The sequence below is a fragment of the Temnothorax longispinosus genome, chromosome 12, assembly GCF_030848805.1.
Source record: "Temnothorax longispinosus isolate EJ_2023e chromosome 12, Tlon_JGU_v1, whole genome shotgun sequence".
Taxonomy (NCBI): Eukaryota; Metazoa; Arthropoda; class Insecta; order Hymenoptera; family Formicidae; genus Temnothorax; species Temnothorax longispinosus.
In genome coordinates this window covers 1,996,162-2,014,974 of record NC_092369.1, presented here as the reverse complement: position 1 = coordinate 2,014,974, position 18,813 = coordinate 1,996,162, and the positions used below count along the sequence as shown (strand labels likewise).

General features: G+C 34.1%; 1 protein-coding gene across 16 annotated transcripts in view; it reads right to left on the bottom strand.

Moving 5' to 3' along the window:
- Positions 1 to 552: 552 nt before the first annotated feature.
- LOC139822808 (uncharacterized) overlaps positions 553 to 18,813 on the bottom strand; it is a 109,393-nt gene continuing 91,132 nt past the window's right edge. For 14 of the 16 annotated variants that reach the window (XM_071794850.1, XM_071794849.1, XM_071794851.1 and 11 more), the window contains 4 exons: positions 13,689 to 14,075; positions 7,407 to 7,679; positions 6,724 to 6,980; positions 553 to 6,059 (listed from right to left, as the gene is read on the bottom strand). In XM_071794850.1, the coding sequence (XP_071650951.1) occupies positions 5,622 to 6,059; positions 6,724 to 6,980; positions 7,407 to 7,679; positions 13,689 to 14,075 (1,355 nt within the window). In that variant the 3' untranslated portion in view covers positions 553 to 5,621. The remainder of the gene's footprint in view (positions 6,060 to 6,723; positions 6,981 to 7,406; positions 7,680 to 13,688; positions 14,076 to 18,813) is intronic. The other 2 variants (XM_071794864.1, XM_071794865.1) reach the window with 1 other exon arrangement.

Sequence of the window (18,813 nt, the reverse complement as noted above, 5' to 3'; positions counted from 1 at the left end):
GCAGTTTGATATTTTAATTTTAAGAGGGACTTACAAATAAATTTATCGAATCGATTGGAATGGCTCAATATTAATGAAGGTGTTATAACGATGAGGACGTTAGATACGACGGATGTGATATATTCGTCTTTGCTTTTGGTCGTTTTGGACAAGTGGGAAATGTTCGTTTCTTAGATCGAATCGCAATCTAACTTATGCGATGTAACGTTCTGAAAATCACAGAACAGGTCAGCTTCTCGGGTACTGTAAGCGGGCAGTGTAAGCTTGCTTACTTCTGAAATACTTCGTCAACGTTGGATAAAAAAAACGTCGGTTACAAACCGCATATATATAATAGATGGTTTCAATAGCTTTACTTATGTCGAATCACCACTGCGAAATGAAAAGCAGAAACACCTGCCTCATTTGAATCGAAAAAACACTCTTAAATTAAATATCGCTGTCGTATTTTAAGATGACGATCACTATAGACCGGCTTACGAGAAAGAGAAGTCTTAAATAACGTGAAGTAGAACAAGATAAAGTTAATTGAAACAAAATAAAAAATGTATATAGAGTATAATAAAAACATTTATTTTCAATATTTTTGTGATAGTAAATTTATTGGTATTTAGTAGAAGGAATTTGTAGTGATAAAAGGACTTTCTGTCTCTGAATTGATTAACACTTCTTATTGAACAGATCAGCGTGAGCAAAGCTAACGACACAACGTTCAACCCAAATGCCAAGCCGAATGCCAATTTAAGTGGGTGTTCGCGATAAAGGGTGCAAAAGAGCAATAATCGCATTGGAATCGCATAGGCATTATCGGCAAATGAATTTGGGGTCGCAGCCAGCCCTTTCATCATCACTCGAATGATATTGTGAAGCGTTCGTGTCTGTGGTATAATAATTGGTGACGATGACAATTCCTATCAGGGAAAATTGAAAATCCAAATGAAAGAAAACGACATTTAAAGGACGCCGTGATACATTTAAAAGAGTTGTTCCAATCTTTTAATCTTTTCTTTGGATATACCTCAGACGTCCTTTAGATTTCTCTTGTGCAATTTTAAAAGGGACAAGTCGTCGACATTTTGTTCGTATATAAGTAGCGGGAGAATTGTCTTGAGTTTCACGAATCGGAATCGCGCGACTTATTCTAGGTATCGTGCTTTTTTATTTATTTTTTTTTTTAATTCAATATTTCGCTAACAATTCTTTCAACGTTGAATAAGAATACTTAATTCCTGCGTTATAATTCGCGACATCGAAAGCCGAAAGACAGAGGTACAAAAAAGATCACACTCTCACTCAATGAAATGTTTGAGTAATCCATCGCATTCCTACATGTTAAGTAAAAAATTATTCTCTGAATGAAAAATTAGGCCAATCTTTTACGCAATGGACTTTCAGCGGGAAGCGCTACTGTGTGATTCGTGCAGATGTAATGTGTCCTCATATGGTTTTCAGATTTTTTCATATTCTCCAAATAACTTCGGAATTATTGAGTGAGAAAAATAAAATATTAAATATTAAAAGCAACAAGCGCTGTAAATATTTTCCATTCGTGGACGTTCATACATATAAAAGAAAAATTTAAATCACAAAAGGGAGATTTTCGACGATGCGTCTCTCTCCATGAAACACAAGATATAAATATAATTGTTGTTGTTTGCAATCGAACGGACGTAAGAAAATTAAATGAAATTGAAACCGAAACTTTATTCTTTTATATTGCATCGTGATATAAAATCTGGGACTCACTGATCGATTTGAAGCTTCCACAACAGCTAAATCTTTAGATGCGCTGGATGAAACTTGTCCTATCAGCCCGAATCCTTATGTCTTATCCGTCAGGTTCCTCGTTAATTGTTTACTCCGGTTTTCATTCGATCCTCTCATATACAGCGACGTCTTGTGTATTATTATTTAGTATCATTATCATTATTATCGTTATATAATATGCTGCTTCACTACGGTTGATTGGCTTTTGGACGTGGAACTGGATGGAGTGTGGTGTATACCATAGGCGCGCGTGAAAGAGACAGAGAAAAGCTTTAAAGTTATCTTCTTTCTGTCTCACGGCGTTCTTGAACGAGAACGAGCGAGTGTTCCCTGAATATTTTTCGGTTTATTCATCCGACTGTGGGTGATGAAAAATGGAGTAAATTATCTACAGTCAAAACGTCAAAATTCTATGCTTAAACACAAAGAAAATATATTGATATCTCTTCTTTTTCTTCATTTAAATTTATTCATATTTAAAGAGGTCTAAGTTATTTATTTGCATTCTTTGCCAGATATCACACGCTGTTTTTAATAATAAGAATGTCTGTGACATTTATCGCGAACGAAGAATCAAAGAATTCTCGCTCGTCGTCGATCTCCGGGTCTAGATCTTTTTCGCTGTCGTTATTGTTTTTCTTTTTTTTTTTTTCAAAAAGGAACATATGAAAGATTATATATTTACGTAAGAAATCAGACGGAATGTATAGCATGCAGAGCGGATAGGTAGCGTTCATCATTCTTTTTTAGTTTCTCACTTTCATTCTCTCTCGACTTCGATTTGCCATCGATTTAGAAATTTGCGCATTCTCGATGAATTTGATGTTTCGATCAATCGAGTATAGCACCAAATCACACGTCGTTATCATCATTATTATCACTATCGCCATCGTCTGTATCTTTCTCTTCTTTTTTGTTATCATTATCACATATACATAGCGACATACTTTGTGTTAATAAATCTTAATCGTGAAGATGTTCAATGCGGTATGTAACTCTGTGTGAAAAAACACTATGCTTCACTACAGTAATTCATTTCCTTTCGTAAGTGAAGACTAAATTGGGCCGTGAATTTTTTGGAACTACGGTTGTAACTCGCATCTCCCGACCATTTGTGCCGCGATACACGGTATAAATAATGAAGCTGAAATTAATCGTTTTCGATTTTCAAAATATTTTTTACTACAACACTATTTGGTGAATTTAATTATCCGATTTTTTTTTACATTACTTGCAATTACTAAGCTTGTGATTGTTTTAATTTCAACTTTCTAGGAATTCATATATTTTCTAGAGTAAAATTCTAAACAAAAGCTTTATCTACTTTGCACGTTCCTGTTTGATTTCTTGGAATATAATCACTGTGCATTGTACTTTGTCACGAAAAGATATCGATCCTTTAAATAATTAATCGATGCTGTGTTCTTAAATAAAATTTAGAATTGTTAGAAATAATTTACATGTGTGGCGTAAAAAAAGTTTTTAAAACCATATTTTGAAAGCGATCAAGAGGAATCATTTATTTTATCTTTCAGCGAGGAAATTAACAAAGTTGTCCATAAAATCGCGTGCGAAATGATCGAGATGCGGTTTGGAGCAAGCTCTTTCGTAGCGACAATACGCGCGTTAAGAGATCTTCTCTCGATCTTTTCTCGAAAGAAGCTAGTTCACGGTTCTGCCAAGGATTCCACAGAGATGCCTCCAATCTATATATAATTCTTCGGTAGTCTTTTCCGTAAAAATAAACGAAGGAAATAGTTGACTTCCAAAAATTTCAAAACCAATATACATAATAAAGTAGATAAAAAATATAAAAATAAATATTGATAACAAAATAAATAAATAATTTAAATATATTACATTCAAATAAATATGCAAAGATTGACTACTTCGATTGTAACCAGATTATCATAGTGACTTTACCGTAAAATATTTATGTATAGTTATTTCGTCTCACAAGAGAGACCAATTAACTATATATATATATATATATATATATATATATATATATATATATATATATATATATAAACAGAATAATATTTAATAATTCGATTTGAGAAATCCTCAGAGATGCCGAACTTTGTTTACAACCCGCGAGTGCGATAATATCCCATAATTGTATACATAGATGTATACATACCAATAATTGTATATTCCGTATATAGACTTATATAAAACGCACGAAGCGGTTATTCGAAAGCTACTCGTTCCCGATTTTATTTATTTATAGCGACAAGCCGTTTCTGTACCTGTCGGCTCGATACTTGGCTTCGAGTTTTATCAATGGAAAAAGAATTCGGACTTAACTATGTGGATCCCGCGTGTTACGGGGGATCATTTTAATATCCTATATAACGTTAATGTTTTTCATGTAAATGTATATTCGTTTAGATACCGTCTCTATGTATGTCAATGAGTGAGCGTGCGTCTATGTGTTTGTGTGTATGCGTGTGTCTCATGTGTACAATGAATAAAAGAAAATTTACACAACTCAATTTTGTTGGCATAATTTTGCACGAAGAAAAAACATGTTGCTACAACGTGTTTTATTTCATATTTTAATACAAATAAAAACAATTTCAATAGAAACACTTTGCGATATAGAATATTTTTTCTGCTTCGTATAAAATTATTCCAAAAGATAGGACATAAATATTTTTCTTATCCATTGTATGTAACTCATACAATTGTGTTTTGTTTATATTTTTTATAATCTATGAGACCTTGCGATAAGATCACTAATCAGTCGAAGGATGAAAATAAGACACAAATATATTTTCTGTGTGTATACGAGTGTACATGTCTGTGTATAGCGCGTGTTATAGATGTAATTGCCTATTTGTTTGTATATGCAAGCACGTGTAAGTGTTAGATGATTACGTTCCTCGAGTCATTCCTCGAAGTTTGAAACGAGACCGACGCGCAACCTGCACGCACCGTCGTCGTATAAGCTTCTCACGTCAATCCTTCACCCTGACGTATCCTTATCTAGAATTACTTTTCTCTTTTCGTTTTTACTAATGATGCGACGATCGCGAATTCACGACGCTGTCCTACAGTCTGTCTTTTGAGGAGAAAGAAGCTTTGCTATTAATAATCGGTAATTTAACTCGAGCTTCCGCGCCTTTTCGTGTTTCCGTCTCCATATCTTAGAATCTGATCTTGCTCAATTTAAAAAATTTAGATGATCGTCATTTTAATCGTTTTGACTGTATGCTTCCCAGACAGCACGTATGTCCAAAATCGGGACATAAGACGTCATAAAGATGTCTTAAAGATGTTTTTAAGACGTTTTATTTGGACACGGTGCTGTCTGGGTTGTCACATAGTAGTCCTTAATAAACAAATAAATAGATTACAGATTGCAATTTTAACGTTCATTTTAATGTTAAAATTATTCGTTCTTTTTTCTGTCTTTCAAAGATCTCTTCTCTTGTTCGTACTAATAATTGTTTTTTCATACATTTCGATTTGTAATCAGTATACGCGATTCTTTCAACTCCTGCAAGTCTTGAATATTTTCAGAATTGGCAATATATTCTGACATAAAGAAAAATTTAATTCTCGAAAATATTGAATTATCAAAGTGGCGTTCAGTCGAGAAAATTCACCATATCGAGGACATCATATCTTGCTTCTTTTTCCCCCTTTCGCTCTCACGTACAACATATATTTTTCTGAGCAGCTACAAGCTACGAAAGCACGTGGACAGACCAATCGACGATAGGACATAGCAGAATGGGACAATAACCTTCTCCCGGAAAGGGCCGTCCTGCCCTGTCGAGACAAGAAACTGTTCGTAATTCTTCGTCAAAGCGTCCTCTTCCTTTTTCTTTCGAAGAGCACTGCTTCTAATTCTCCGCGCCGTTGCCTTTTCCCCAGAACTTGTCGAAGCGGTTTCGCGCTTTCTCCAAGACGTCGCTCGCTGATGAACGTTGCGCTGAGCCCGGTACTACTGCCGGTGCCTCTAGAACGTGGTAACCACTCGCGGTGCTACCTCCGGTGCTACCTCCTATGCCAGCGGTACCGCCGACGCTGCCACTGCCGCCGCCACCTTGAGACGACGACTCGGCCTCGAGAACGCGGTAACTCTGTTGCTGCGACGCGGGCGACGTCGATGACGTCGTCGTCACCGGCGCCGTCGTGATCGCCACCGGTGTGCCACCCTCCCTTTTGCTTTCCACTTCGAACGTCGGATCTTCCAAGCGTCTCAGGTTCGCGCCCGGCACCGACTTTGTCGACAATTCCGGGCTCTGTCGCTCTTTCGTCTCCTCGACGTCAGTGACCTCCTACAATTGAACGTGAGAAGAATTATCGCAAATTACAACGTCTCTTATAAGGCTTAGCAATCGTCGTTTTACATATGCATACTGTATTAATGTAATATAAATTAGATTATCAAATTAAGGAAAGCGCCATTAAACAGTCCAACAGGAGTGGATCTTGGATGAATAATATTATTCGCGTGAATTTTACATGCAATTTTTCATCTTAGCAAATCATGCGCTGTTACTTAAAACGCAGTCTCAATCAAAGTTAGAAAAGCACAATCACATAATTAAATTGATATCAATTTAAATCATATAACTATTAAAATGTATAATAGTAATACAGGAAATATAGAATTTGTTGCGAAAAATTACATTTCCATCCAGTTTTAAAAAAATCAATAAAAAGATTTGGAATATTTCGTGTTTTATTTTGACATAAAATATATTTTGCGATAAAATATGAAATGTCTCGTAAAATATTCATCTTTTGATGACTTTATCTTAATATTTTCATGCTTATGATAATAAAATATCGAAAGAAAACATGTATCTACATTTAAAAGAAAGTATGCGATTTGTGTTGTGTGTGTGTGTGTGTGTGTGTGTGTGTGTGTGTGTGTAAGGAGGAAGGGAAGGAGGACCGAGGAGGAAAGAACATATCCAAAGATATATAGTTTCTGACCTTTTCATCCTTCGTGGGTACGTCTTGCACGTTCGTGGGCAGCGGACTATCCCTCTCCGAGTCCAGGTCCTTGTGTCCATTTATGCCGCTAAAACTACCGAGCGAGACGCTCTCGCTCTCGGGTGACTTGTAGCCGGAGTGCTGGGAATGCTGCGACTTGTGCTGAGCCGCGAGTTCCGGCGGTGCTGATTGCGGTGCTGATGGTAACGAGGATGGTGCCCACGTCTTCGCCTCACTATGTGGACGCGTCAGAGGTTCTTCGAAAGAAGCAAATAGAATTTTAATCATGATAATCACTTAAATATTACCTGTCACGTTACTAATATACCTACTTTATGCTAAATCATAGGCAACGCCATTATTTTATACATAGTATTTTTGGTGAAAGGGCAACCTCATCAATTTCAATGATAATATACATATATTATCAAGGATATGGCTCTGAGTAACATTCAAGTTAGCCATCAAGTTAGGTAGAGCACCACGTATATCAAGATCATTGAAATAAGTAAGGTTGCCACCAATATGCAGTTCTATCGTATTTTTTTCCAAATATGCTTTTTATACGACACTTTATAGATTTACGACGTATGAAAAATAACGCTAAATAAACTTTTCAGGGGGTACAAGTAATTTCCTCGAACTGAACAAGTTACAATTTTGTGGTTTTGCCGTGCTTTTACCTTCTCGGACATTTTGCGTAACGGTAAAGGTCTTGCCGGTGTCGAGGGGTACGGTCCAGTTCACGGGTTCCGGCGAGCGCATGATCATCTGCTCCGGCGATTTCACCCTCGTCGGCTCCGGCGGGCTTTTCACCACCGGTTCGTCGTCCAACCAGGGACTTCCTTGGGTGACAGGCGCTGGCGCCACCGCCTTTGTCGTTTGCGACGGTGGTGTCGAGGCGACACTTGAATCCCCGCCGGTGACATCCCCGTTTACTTGGGGTTCCGCCGTCACTAGAACGTGTGGAACGAACCGCTTTATCGTCGACGTAGATGATCGTTCTAATTTCCCACCCCCCCCCGTGTTCCCCGAAGCTTGCACTCGATGATGAGTCGAACTATCGCTATTGATTCGTATAATACGCGCCCTACCCTTGATAATCCTATTTATTTATTATCAAATAATATGCGGACATCAATAATGTTCGAGATTTCGATTATTGCAGTGCGATTTAGTTCGAGATTTGCAGTTAAATTTGAAAATTTCCATAACTTGAGAAAGTGTTAAATTTCAAAGGTCACAACGTCGGGCGCGAATTGTATCTCATCATCGTCGCAGCGGCAAAGTTGCAGTTGTATTTGTTCTTGTTCACTGAATTCAATGTTTGGAATGTTTATTTCTATGTGTGAGTTACAAAAGTTGTTGCGGAGTGCTGTATACGAAATTATAGACTGGACGATGTCACTAACGTAACTTCGGTACATCTGAAGCAAAGCGTTGGCGAATATCAATTACGGATGACGAGGGAATCAATCTTTTCGTTGCGGTATCTTGCAACTTATCGAAATATATATTAATTAAGATAAATTTATTCAACAATTTATCCATTTATTCAATTAATTATTTTATATGTTATAAATATATAATTATTTACTCAAGTCTTAAATCGATGTATATGTATCGGTACTATAATAAATCTGGTAATGATAGACAAGCATGTACATGTACACGCTAAGGTCATCAACAGCAGTTGATGAGGCAACAAAAGGATGAATGAAAAACGCTTAAACTATCGTTCACCGAGACAGTACAGTCTTTTACACGTGTCATTGGAATGAATATTGACCATATTGACCAACATTGAAAGTGCTAATTGTTCTACGCTGCTGCGACGAGATATCTTTGTCCCCTTATCAATACGTAGGAAATGTCGAATTCCTTGAGATATTTTTACATGTTGTTTTTCATACCCCTGAGGGAATTAAAAGATTTAATGCCGGCATCGAGTGCAGCCAACTCTCGAGCGTGAGTAAAGAATACAAGAAGGCCGCTAATAACGTATATCCCGTAAAGTACATTGACGACTTGACGTATTCAAAATGCAATATATAAAGATACGCAACAATACATACACAGCTACACAGACATGGGGAGAGAGATAGGGGGAGAGAGAGAGAGAAAGAAGGAAAAATTAGAAGAAAGAGGGACGAGGGAGAGGGGAGAGAAAAGGGAAGAAGGGAGCGGGAGAGAGAAAGAAGCACAAAACATAAATATATATTTACATATATATATATATATTTATATATACACACGTATGTGCTATGGTGTGCAGGCGTGTACATTGCGCAACAGGTTGACAAAGAGCTTGATGTACATACGGTATCAATTTTTCGATAATCGCGGAAACGTATAAACTTAATTTCCCATACTTGCACCGTATTTCATGCTTTTCTTTCATTATTTGTTCATACATCAATTAAGTCTTCGCAATAGCGTGGAAGAAACAAAGAATCTTGCACGCTAAACGGAGAGTTTTGTTATTTGCCTTCGAAAAGCACAAGTATGTCTAATTACGATAAAAAGAGTGGAGAGAAGGGAGACGAGAGAAAATAGAGAGAGAAAGAGAGAGGAGGGAAAGGCGGAAGAAAGAAAGAGAGGAAGGAGGGAGAGAGGGAGGGAGATATCTTTTATAACAAAACACTCCGATCGATTTGGCAAAGTTCCCTCAGACTATTGCATCGTTTTGATATTTTCTAGTTTCACTTATTTAACAGTTTTACTCATGGATGTTATTCTTGTTATTCCAACAAAGTAAAGAATAAATGTTCTTCTCTTGGTAAGCAGCTTTTGTTCTCTTACACATGATTATAAAAACACAAATTTCAATTTAATCCTAAACCCTATCCTTATTTTGGAAATTTTAACAAATCTCCTTTATTGAAGGTTCTGAAAATAATATACTTAATTTATTAAGCTGTTGGAATTCAAGGTTAAAACAATTTGAGTATTATTTCAGTTCTCTTAAGTTTGTCAATTATTATCTTTCTATCAGTTTAACTATCAACCTGTGGGAAAAGTATCGGGTACTAATCGGGTTGCTAATATATCATCATATTTTATTGTTAGAGGCAAAAAGAAGATAATTTTCATCTCGAAGCGCTCTACGCGAAAGCTCCTAGCTGATAAGGGCTTGAATAGTACGGAAGATAATGATTGCGAATCACTGCGACATAATACATTATATATAGGTATTATGTAACAACAGCCAGAGTCGAAAGTAAATGATGAAACGAATATGTTTGGAAAATAATTGAGTCAATCTGCAAAAGGTATATCACAAGAAAATCCTTTTATTAAAAGTGTAACCCCTCTTGTTATATGCTTTTACGAAAGTTGTTTGAAATGTTTCTTAAATGACAATGAAAACATCGTATTTTTGAGTTCAGATGCATTTTTTTCCAACATAATCCCTTTTGTACTTCATCCAATGTTTTTCTAATGCAGTTATGCCAGCATTATTTAATTTATTCGACTCCTCAAAATAGCTATCTACAGTCTGGATTATCTCTTTGATGCAAAACGTCTATCTTCGAGTCATTTTTTCATATTTGGAAACAAATAAAAGTCGCACGGGGCCAAATCTAAATAAGGCGGATGTGGCAGCAATTCGAAACTCAATTTATGAAAAGAATTTGATCACTGTTTGATTACTAAATTTCAGTTCTTTCCATTTTTCTAGAAATATCAAACACAACAACTTTCAAGCATTGTCAAACAGAAACTAGGTACTTGACAGATTGACTTTTTATGACAATCTTATAAAAGATGAAACTATCCACTATAAATTCAAAATTATACGAAAAATCACAGCATTTATGTATAACTTAAGAAACTTTTTGGACAATCTTCGTACATTTGCAAAGTTTCCCATTATCGGAAAATTTTATCCTACTCTACATAGAGAGATTCGCAAATATAGTGCAATTTATTTTATGCAGAAGAGCAATATACATGTATATATTGCCTAGTATGACGAAATGTTTCCGCATCCGATGAAGTGTGATATAAGATAATAAAATCGTTTATTGTATGTTCATATAGTCACTAATATGTTTTCTAGTTTTCAAAAGATTTCAAGTGTCTCAGTACAGAGAAGTTTCTCTGCGAGAACAATTTGTCAGCATTTTTGGATGGAGATGAAAAGCGTTGAAAAGTAATTTTAAAGAATATTAAAGAGTACTAGTTAATCCTAGTCAAGATTCCTATATGCAAGTTCTGGATAAGATATACTAGATAAATTGCAACGCAAAAAGATAATTATGTCTGACAAAATTAATGGATTCATAAACATTTCCTTGAAAGCACTACTGTACATCTCCATAATGTAGATTTGGTTTATCATGCTTTGTCTTGTGCTGATTCTTTGATCGATTCAAGGAGGATTTTCATAAAAAATGCGAAAAATGTAAATGTACGTATAAGATAAAGAAATGTATAGTATGTATATATTTAGGAATAAATTGTTGTGAAACACAATAAGTCGGAAATGCGTCGATAGAGCGTCGAGTATCTAAGTCAATTACAATACCACAAAACTCAGAGAAATCAGTTCAAAAGAAAAATATAATTTATATCACTAATCTTTATATTAATCTTTAAATTTCGATTTTAACAATGCATTTTTTTAAATTAACTATTTAACAGAATTTACTTTCCTTTTTTACATTCGTTATAAAACAAAGTACAATTCATCCTCTAAATATAATCTAGAACTTATCTTTCCACATCTCAAAGAAAAAGAGAAATTATATAGTGCTTTGTGCAATTATCATACACCCACCTTTCTTTTTACGCGTACTAAATACGTGCCGCGTAAGAAGAAATCGCGTTATTTGGAGAAACCAGTTAAAAAATGGTGCTATAAGAAAAAACTGAACTAAAACAAACGTACTTAAAATTTCTAGCTTAATATGCACATCCTCTTCAATTGAAGGTGCACATGCCATGTACATGATTTCTAACTTTATAGAAGGGAGGAAATATATACACGCTGTTTACATATTATTGTTTGAAAAGAATAAAGAAAGGGTGAACGAATAACATATAAATGATGATCGTATTATGATTGATAATGACAACTCAGCTGCTGAAATATAATTGGAGCTACAACGATGATTGAAAAAAAATATTTAGTCTGTTTAGAGTATTACTCGCTTTTTTAACATGATAATATGCAGGGACATGTGTCCAATTGTAAAATTTTCATTAATTCATTATTAGGAATTAAAATTAAGGTCTGTACATACACCTATACTCCGTTTAACGAGAGAATATCCGTGGATCGGACGAAAACTCGTAGGTCTCCGTTCACAGAACCTCTATTTACGTATATGCATACGCTCTAAGGATTTTATCCCCACTTTTTTGCGGCGCTTATGCGCAGACCGTGGATATTCTCTTGCTGAACGGAGTATACATAAGAGATTACTCGAAAAACTTTTCGAAAGTTTTCGAAAAACCGCGTTATTTAAAAAAAATCGCGTAAAAAGAGAGTTGAATGTACTCTCTTTCGTGTATCCAGAGTGCAAAACAGTTGGGATAGATATAGGCTGCGTTCGCTTTGGGTGCTTTCGTGCTGAAAGCATCACTCCATCTTTTTTCAACGTGTAACGAGCAATAAAGATAGACTGACGCTTTTTCAGCACGAAAGCGCCCAAAGCGAACGCAGCCATAGGCTGCGGTCTACTTGACGCTACAAATGCTTTGAAGCGTTCTTCTTCTCCTTCTTTCTTCATTGAAAGAAAGGAGCAGAGAAATGCTTCGAAGCATTTGTAGCGTCAAATAGATCGTAAGTAACTATAATCATGTAATTATAGAATTCAAATACTAACTTCGCTAAATCGACACTCTATCGTGCAACACGACAATAGACGGAGGCATTGGCTAAGGCGCACAGAGAAATGGAGAGAAAAAGAAACAGAAAAAAGTACAGGTCAGCGAATAAGAGAGATATATAGAGTGTCCAATTTTAATCAGTGCACTTGAATATCTCGAGAACTAAATGAGATATCAAAGTCTAGTTTTTTTAAGGTTGTATGGTTTCGGGAAAATATATTTTGATAAAAGAAAGTTGATTTTGAACGGGACTGTCAAGGTGAAATAAAGAGATCAGCTTTATTTTTTTAAATAAAACCCGAATTTTTTCAACATCTATGTTTGTAACCCTTCTCACAACAAATAAGTTCAATAAGCACTCATCAAAGATCATTGGGGATCATGAGAATGAATGATGAAAGCAGATAACTTTTTAAATAGACTGCGAGTTTATTAGTGGATACAACAAAAAATGAGACACGTACGCAATTTGTTTTCATATGTATTGTTTTCTAATAAAGCAACGTTTATTTTACTAGTACAGGAAATATAAATTGTCACAATTTTCGGCTTGAACAATGAGAATTTCTGTCAATACCCCAAAGACATTATTTATTGGGAAAGAACTAATAATGAATCCAATGAATTAAAAACGCGCATTACAGAAGTATTCAAAAGCCGTTAATAAATGTGATCTTTTTAACATCGTGTTAATCTCTGCATACGCAGTCAGTTTGAACATTAAAACGTGGGTGTTTAAAAAATTATGGGGTTTCATTTACAAAGTGAAGATGACTTTTATCTCATCTTGACGCTTCCATTCAAAATCAAATTTTTCTTTATTAAAATGTATTCCCCTTGAAACTATACAACCTGAAAAAATTGGACCTCGATATCTCGTTTATAGATTTCGAGATATTCAAGCGCGTTTGATTAAAATAAGACATTCTGTACATACAAAGATAGAAAAGAAAGATATCTTACATCAATCACAAAGTTACATTAACAATATATAGATACACAGAACACACGAGCACACGAAGCAAAGACACTGGCTAATGACTGGACAAAGTTAAAAAAAAAAAAAATAGAGCAAGAGACTATAAACCGGGACTCTCTTTTTAGCCACGGCACAACATGCTACTTACTAGCTTGGACGGCGGTAGTAGCGGCTCGATTTGACGCGGATCGCGTATCGAGGGATGATTTGGATGATGGAACATCGCCGGCGGCTGCAGCCGCAGCTGCTGGATGGCCGCGGGCCAGTTTTGCCTGAGCCTCGTCATTCGCACCACGGCACCTTTGGCTTAAATCTTTAACGCCGCGCTCCGGCCTGGCCGCAGCGGCAGCGCCCGACGTAGGTGGGTGATGGACGGTCATATGAACCGAATACTTTACCGGGGAACGTTTTACCGGGGCGGTACTTGCGCTAATACTGTTAGCGGTAGTGACAATGATGTTAGTGGTGTTGGTAGTGGTTGTGGGTTTGGCGTGATGAAGAGGGCGATGGGGAGGGGCGGTGGTCGCGAGGAAGGCTAGAACATATTGTACAAGAAACAGTACAATTGATGAATTGAGTTCTCTGGCCCGTATCTTGTGCGCGCGCATCTGTTTTATCGCAACGATTATTCTCACCGGAAGTCGAAATCGATCGTTAATCGAGAAAGTGATCCTTGGTGCCCTTTCGCTCTCGCGGGAGGAAAGCTTCCAAGGAAAAGTGATTGGTCTTTTTGCGAAACTTTTTTAATTGTCTTAAGAACATTTAAAAGAAAATTTTTTTTTAACAATACTTCGATATCGGCTTTTTAAATAATTATTTGATTATGTTGTCAAATTTCAAATATTAGCTTGTTGCTATACAAATTATATCTTATTGCCACTCACAAGACAAACAAAGCTGGCGTCATTTTTCACGAAACTGACAACAAGAGGGCCGAGTTTGATTTACATAACTCATTTAAAATAAGATGAAAAATTTAAAATAAGTTTTGTAAAATAGGATGAGCTTTTCTTACTGGTATTGATATATTCTTTTACTGAAATATAATTGCAAAAAAATGTTAAGAATCGCATAATTAAATTGCATTAAATTGAAATATAAGCTTATTTATAAATAATGTTAGAATGTGAATTTAAAAAAATATTTTCACTAGTTAGTTTTAAGAAAATTTATAATAAAGTTGAAAATTTTGTAATAGAACCTAATAGAATACTCGATGAATACTGCATGTAATACAATTTTTAATAAAAATGATGTAAAAATATTAAGAATTGAACAAATCAATGTTTAATATATATTTTAAAAAATCATATTGAAAGTATCATCAAAGATTTAAGTAATTTTATTATAATTTTTTATAACGGTGAAAAATAAAAATTTATTATAATATTTATGTCATCTAAAATATTCGATAGAGGAATATTTAATATTGTGTCTTCACATCGCATATTTATAAACTTAATATTATTTAAAAACTCTTGATTTTTGTACTTGATGAATTATCTTCCTCTTCCTTTGGTATAACATTTTTTCGTTTTCTTCCATTTCAATATGTTTCATTCTTCTCTGCAATTACTTTTTACCAATAAAAGCACTTTTCCACTTCGCATTCATTCTCAATAACTGTATAGTTACCAACTTTGAGTTTTAATTTATGCAACATTGCCAAGTAATTTTTTCCAACAATCAAAGGAGGATGTGCATTTTAGGCATTTTGAGTACGCAGGGATTGAATTCATTTTTTTTAAACAGTATCACTTGCTGAATTCGAAAAAAATGGCCAAAAAAATCGTAGGAAAAGTTAAACGCATTTTATACCGAAAAAAGTAACGGTTGATTTTATCACTTTCTCAAGCCATCTCAGCAAATTTCTCTTATATTTTTATTAAAATCGTGGTTTTTTTACTTGTACTAAATAAAATTTTGTGATGAAGGCTATTATTGTAGAGTATCTATAAAATGAAATACTATAAATATAATAGTCTACAAATAAATGTTTCTCGTAACTCCTGTAACAGAGATTATGGATCTGATTTGGAAGTCATATAGTCGTAACTAATTATATGCTTTTATACGGTTTTTTTTTCATTTGCATTCAGCAAGTGATACTGAGTAACAAAAAGAATCCAACGACTCCTGCGTGCTCCCCAAAATCCCTAAAATGCATACCGTCTTTTAACAATAAAATCTGTTTAAAAGAATATATTTTTAAGTTTAAAGTTTATATTTGACACTACTGTATAACTGAACAGTTATACTCTATGTAATTATGTTTATAAAATTCTTCAAAAATTTATATATTTATATTCTTTTCAAATACTAATATTTAGGATTAATAATATCTGATTTCTTTTTATATGTAGAAGAGCGTTAGTCGTTACTTCCCTCTCATTGCCCATCTCAATCTTACAACCTTCTTAACGTTTGCAAAATAAATCTAAGCGTTTGATATATAAACTTTGATATATCAATATATTAATAATTTTGATTTTTCCCCCTTCCCTTGATTGAGATAAACCTTGTACAAATCGGAGCATAACAGAATTTGCAATTTTTTCACACTTAAAAGACATTTTTTCTAAAATAAAGCTATCATATATTTTTCTCGTTTATTTCGAAAATGTCGACATCAGTATAATAATTTTAAAAATATGCTCAATTAACTTGTATGAAATGCATCTCAAATAATTCTTATATGGTATTTTTCCATGTTATATTACTTTATATTATTATCACATTATTATTTGTTATCACATTAAAAATTCAAATTCTATCATGTTTTTAACGAAAGGCGGGCATTATTATTTGTTACAATCTATCAAATATTGTCCAAACGAGGTTGCGACGCTTCTACAAAGTCTTGTCATGTTATTGGGGATTGATTGCTAAATGCAAGATGTAGGTGAACAGGTTGAAAGTTTGAAAGATATACAGGGTAGTGAAAATGTTCCGGGATGGTTGAGTGTCTCGTAAACAAGACATTAAAAAATATATAATATATATATTTCCTATAAAAAGTAAGTTTCAAGTAAAGTTTCAAGAGATCCATTTGATGATGTTATTCTAGTGTGTTTCCTGTTCTCTTTGTAGTGAGGTGTTGGCAAAAAATTTTAGTGAAAAAGTCAACAAAGTTGTAGCACAAAAGATATTTTCAGCGTTCCTGCTCAAAGCGTATTCAAATGCCGCAACTTTGAAAATCGGCGCAGGTTACGCTAACCCAGTGAGTGTATTGAGGGTTAATAACCTGAAGACATAACGGTAAAAAATTACTGATGAGATTACACTAATTCCTCAAGAAATGTTTAGAGGTGCGATTGCGTATTTATGGTCAACTGATGCATTATTAACCTTATATTACAACGCTTCATACCTTAAAACATTTGTAGAAAACATATTTTTAAAAAATGCATATAATATTTACAAAGTATTCAATCGTCTCGCGAATTTTCGAAAACCTACTGAATTAAAACAATTATCTTGAATAGATCCAAATATTTATCGAAGAAAAGAATGTCTTAAAAGTTGTTTATCTTTTTTTATATACATATTCTTTCTCCGCGCGCAAAGAAGTGCTAATTAACTCCCCTTCTTACTTAAGATTTTTTTACCCCAAAACCATCAAAGAGAACAAGGGACATGGATTTTTTCAAAAATGCATTGTTTACGCTATATTCAACTCAGAATATTTTCACCACTTTATATCTCGAAGCCATCAAAATAAATTAATCGTTCGCCCTCGCTCGAATATACATAAGAACCTAATTGCAGTCGCGAAATGGATTGTACCATAAAATGTCATCTCTTATATAACGACTAATCGCAGGGTGATGTCAGTTCTGGTCTCGTTATTTCATATTGCTCGAATGCAACGCGTTAATTAATTAGTCCAGTTCAATCAACGTCAATTGTAATGTGTATTTTTTCCCGAAAGTCTGAATTATAATTTAAAAAATATCATTTTCTAGTAAATTTTAATTATTGTTATCTCTTAACAATGACATAATTTGCGAAATAAAAGTCAATATTTAAAATTTTTATTTTATATAAAATCGTTTAATAAAGTCTTTTAATAAAGTCTTTTTATAAGCAATTCACTGTTGTTACCTAAGCGCAAAGTATGATTTTACACTTTCTCGTGAATTTATATTATTGTCTATATGTATTTTGTATTTGAGTCGAATATACTTGATAAATACTCGAATGTAGGCACGTTTAAAATTTAGAGCTTTAAATAATCTTAACCCGTAAGTGCTCAGGTGACTTTTTTGACATAAGCGCTCACGTGGAGATCAATTTAACCCACATTTTAATTTATTTATATTTTAAATAAACAAAATTGTTCATTTTTATTTATAATTAATTATAAACTAAGACATGTTTTAAACAAAATAATAATTTTTAAGCAATAGAAATTTAAAGTCCATATTTAAAAAAAAAAATTATTTCTCTACATAATCTATTTAGTTAATAACTGCATAGTTTGCAAGTTGTGCAGTAAATACAGACCTTTAAAATAATCAAATAAATTTTAATTATTATTGTGCTTCAACTTAAAGTATAAACACATAGAACATAGGAGTATTATTTCAATAATATGATTGTTCCAAGCTAGCAATAGTTCTAAAATTAATATATTATCGTATCAGTTTTTTATAAGTACATGTTCGTCTGCTTGCATCGTAATTTTTTATAGCAGATTGTAAAAAAAATAATTAAAAATATCAACAAAAATTATTATTAAAAATAACTGAAAATTATTAACAGACAATATTTTAAAACAAAAATGTATTTATATTTATACAAAAATATAAAAAAGAAGATCTAAAGTACTGTGAACTAAAAATGAGTTTTTTTTATAAATAATTATTTTTTTCTTATAATTAACAAATAAAATAAACAGTACGCTAAATTAAATCACAGAAAGTATGTATGTACGTGTCTGGGGATTAAAGTAACCCAAGGAATAAAACAAAATTAATGTTTATAGCTGAAATTTTTGATCGTCAATTATTGACGCTACTAAATCCAAGAGTAAGTGGAGCGAAAGTATTGAAAGCGTCAATATCGCTAAGACAAAAATAAAACAGAAAAACATTCATTTGTTCATGCGGGATTATCCCGATTGCACACATTGCAATCGGACACGACAATATTTTCCAATCGGACATAGTCGCTATCGGGCACGCACAGGCCTGATCGGACACACTCCCGATCAGACAGTTTCGACTGAGCACAAACTCGATCAGACACAGTTCCGATCGGACACAGACTCA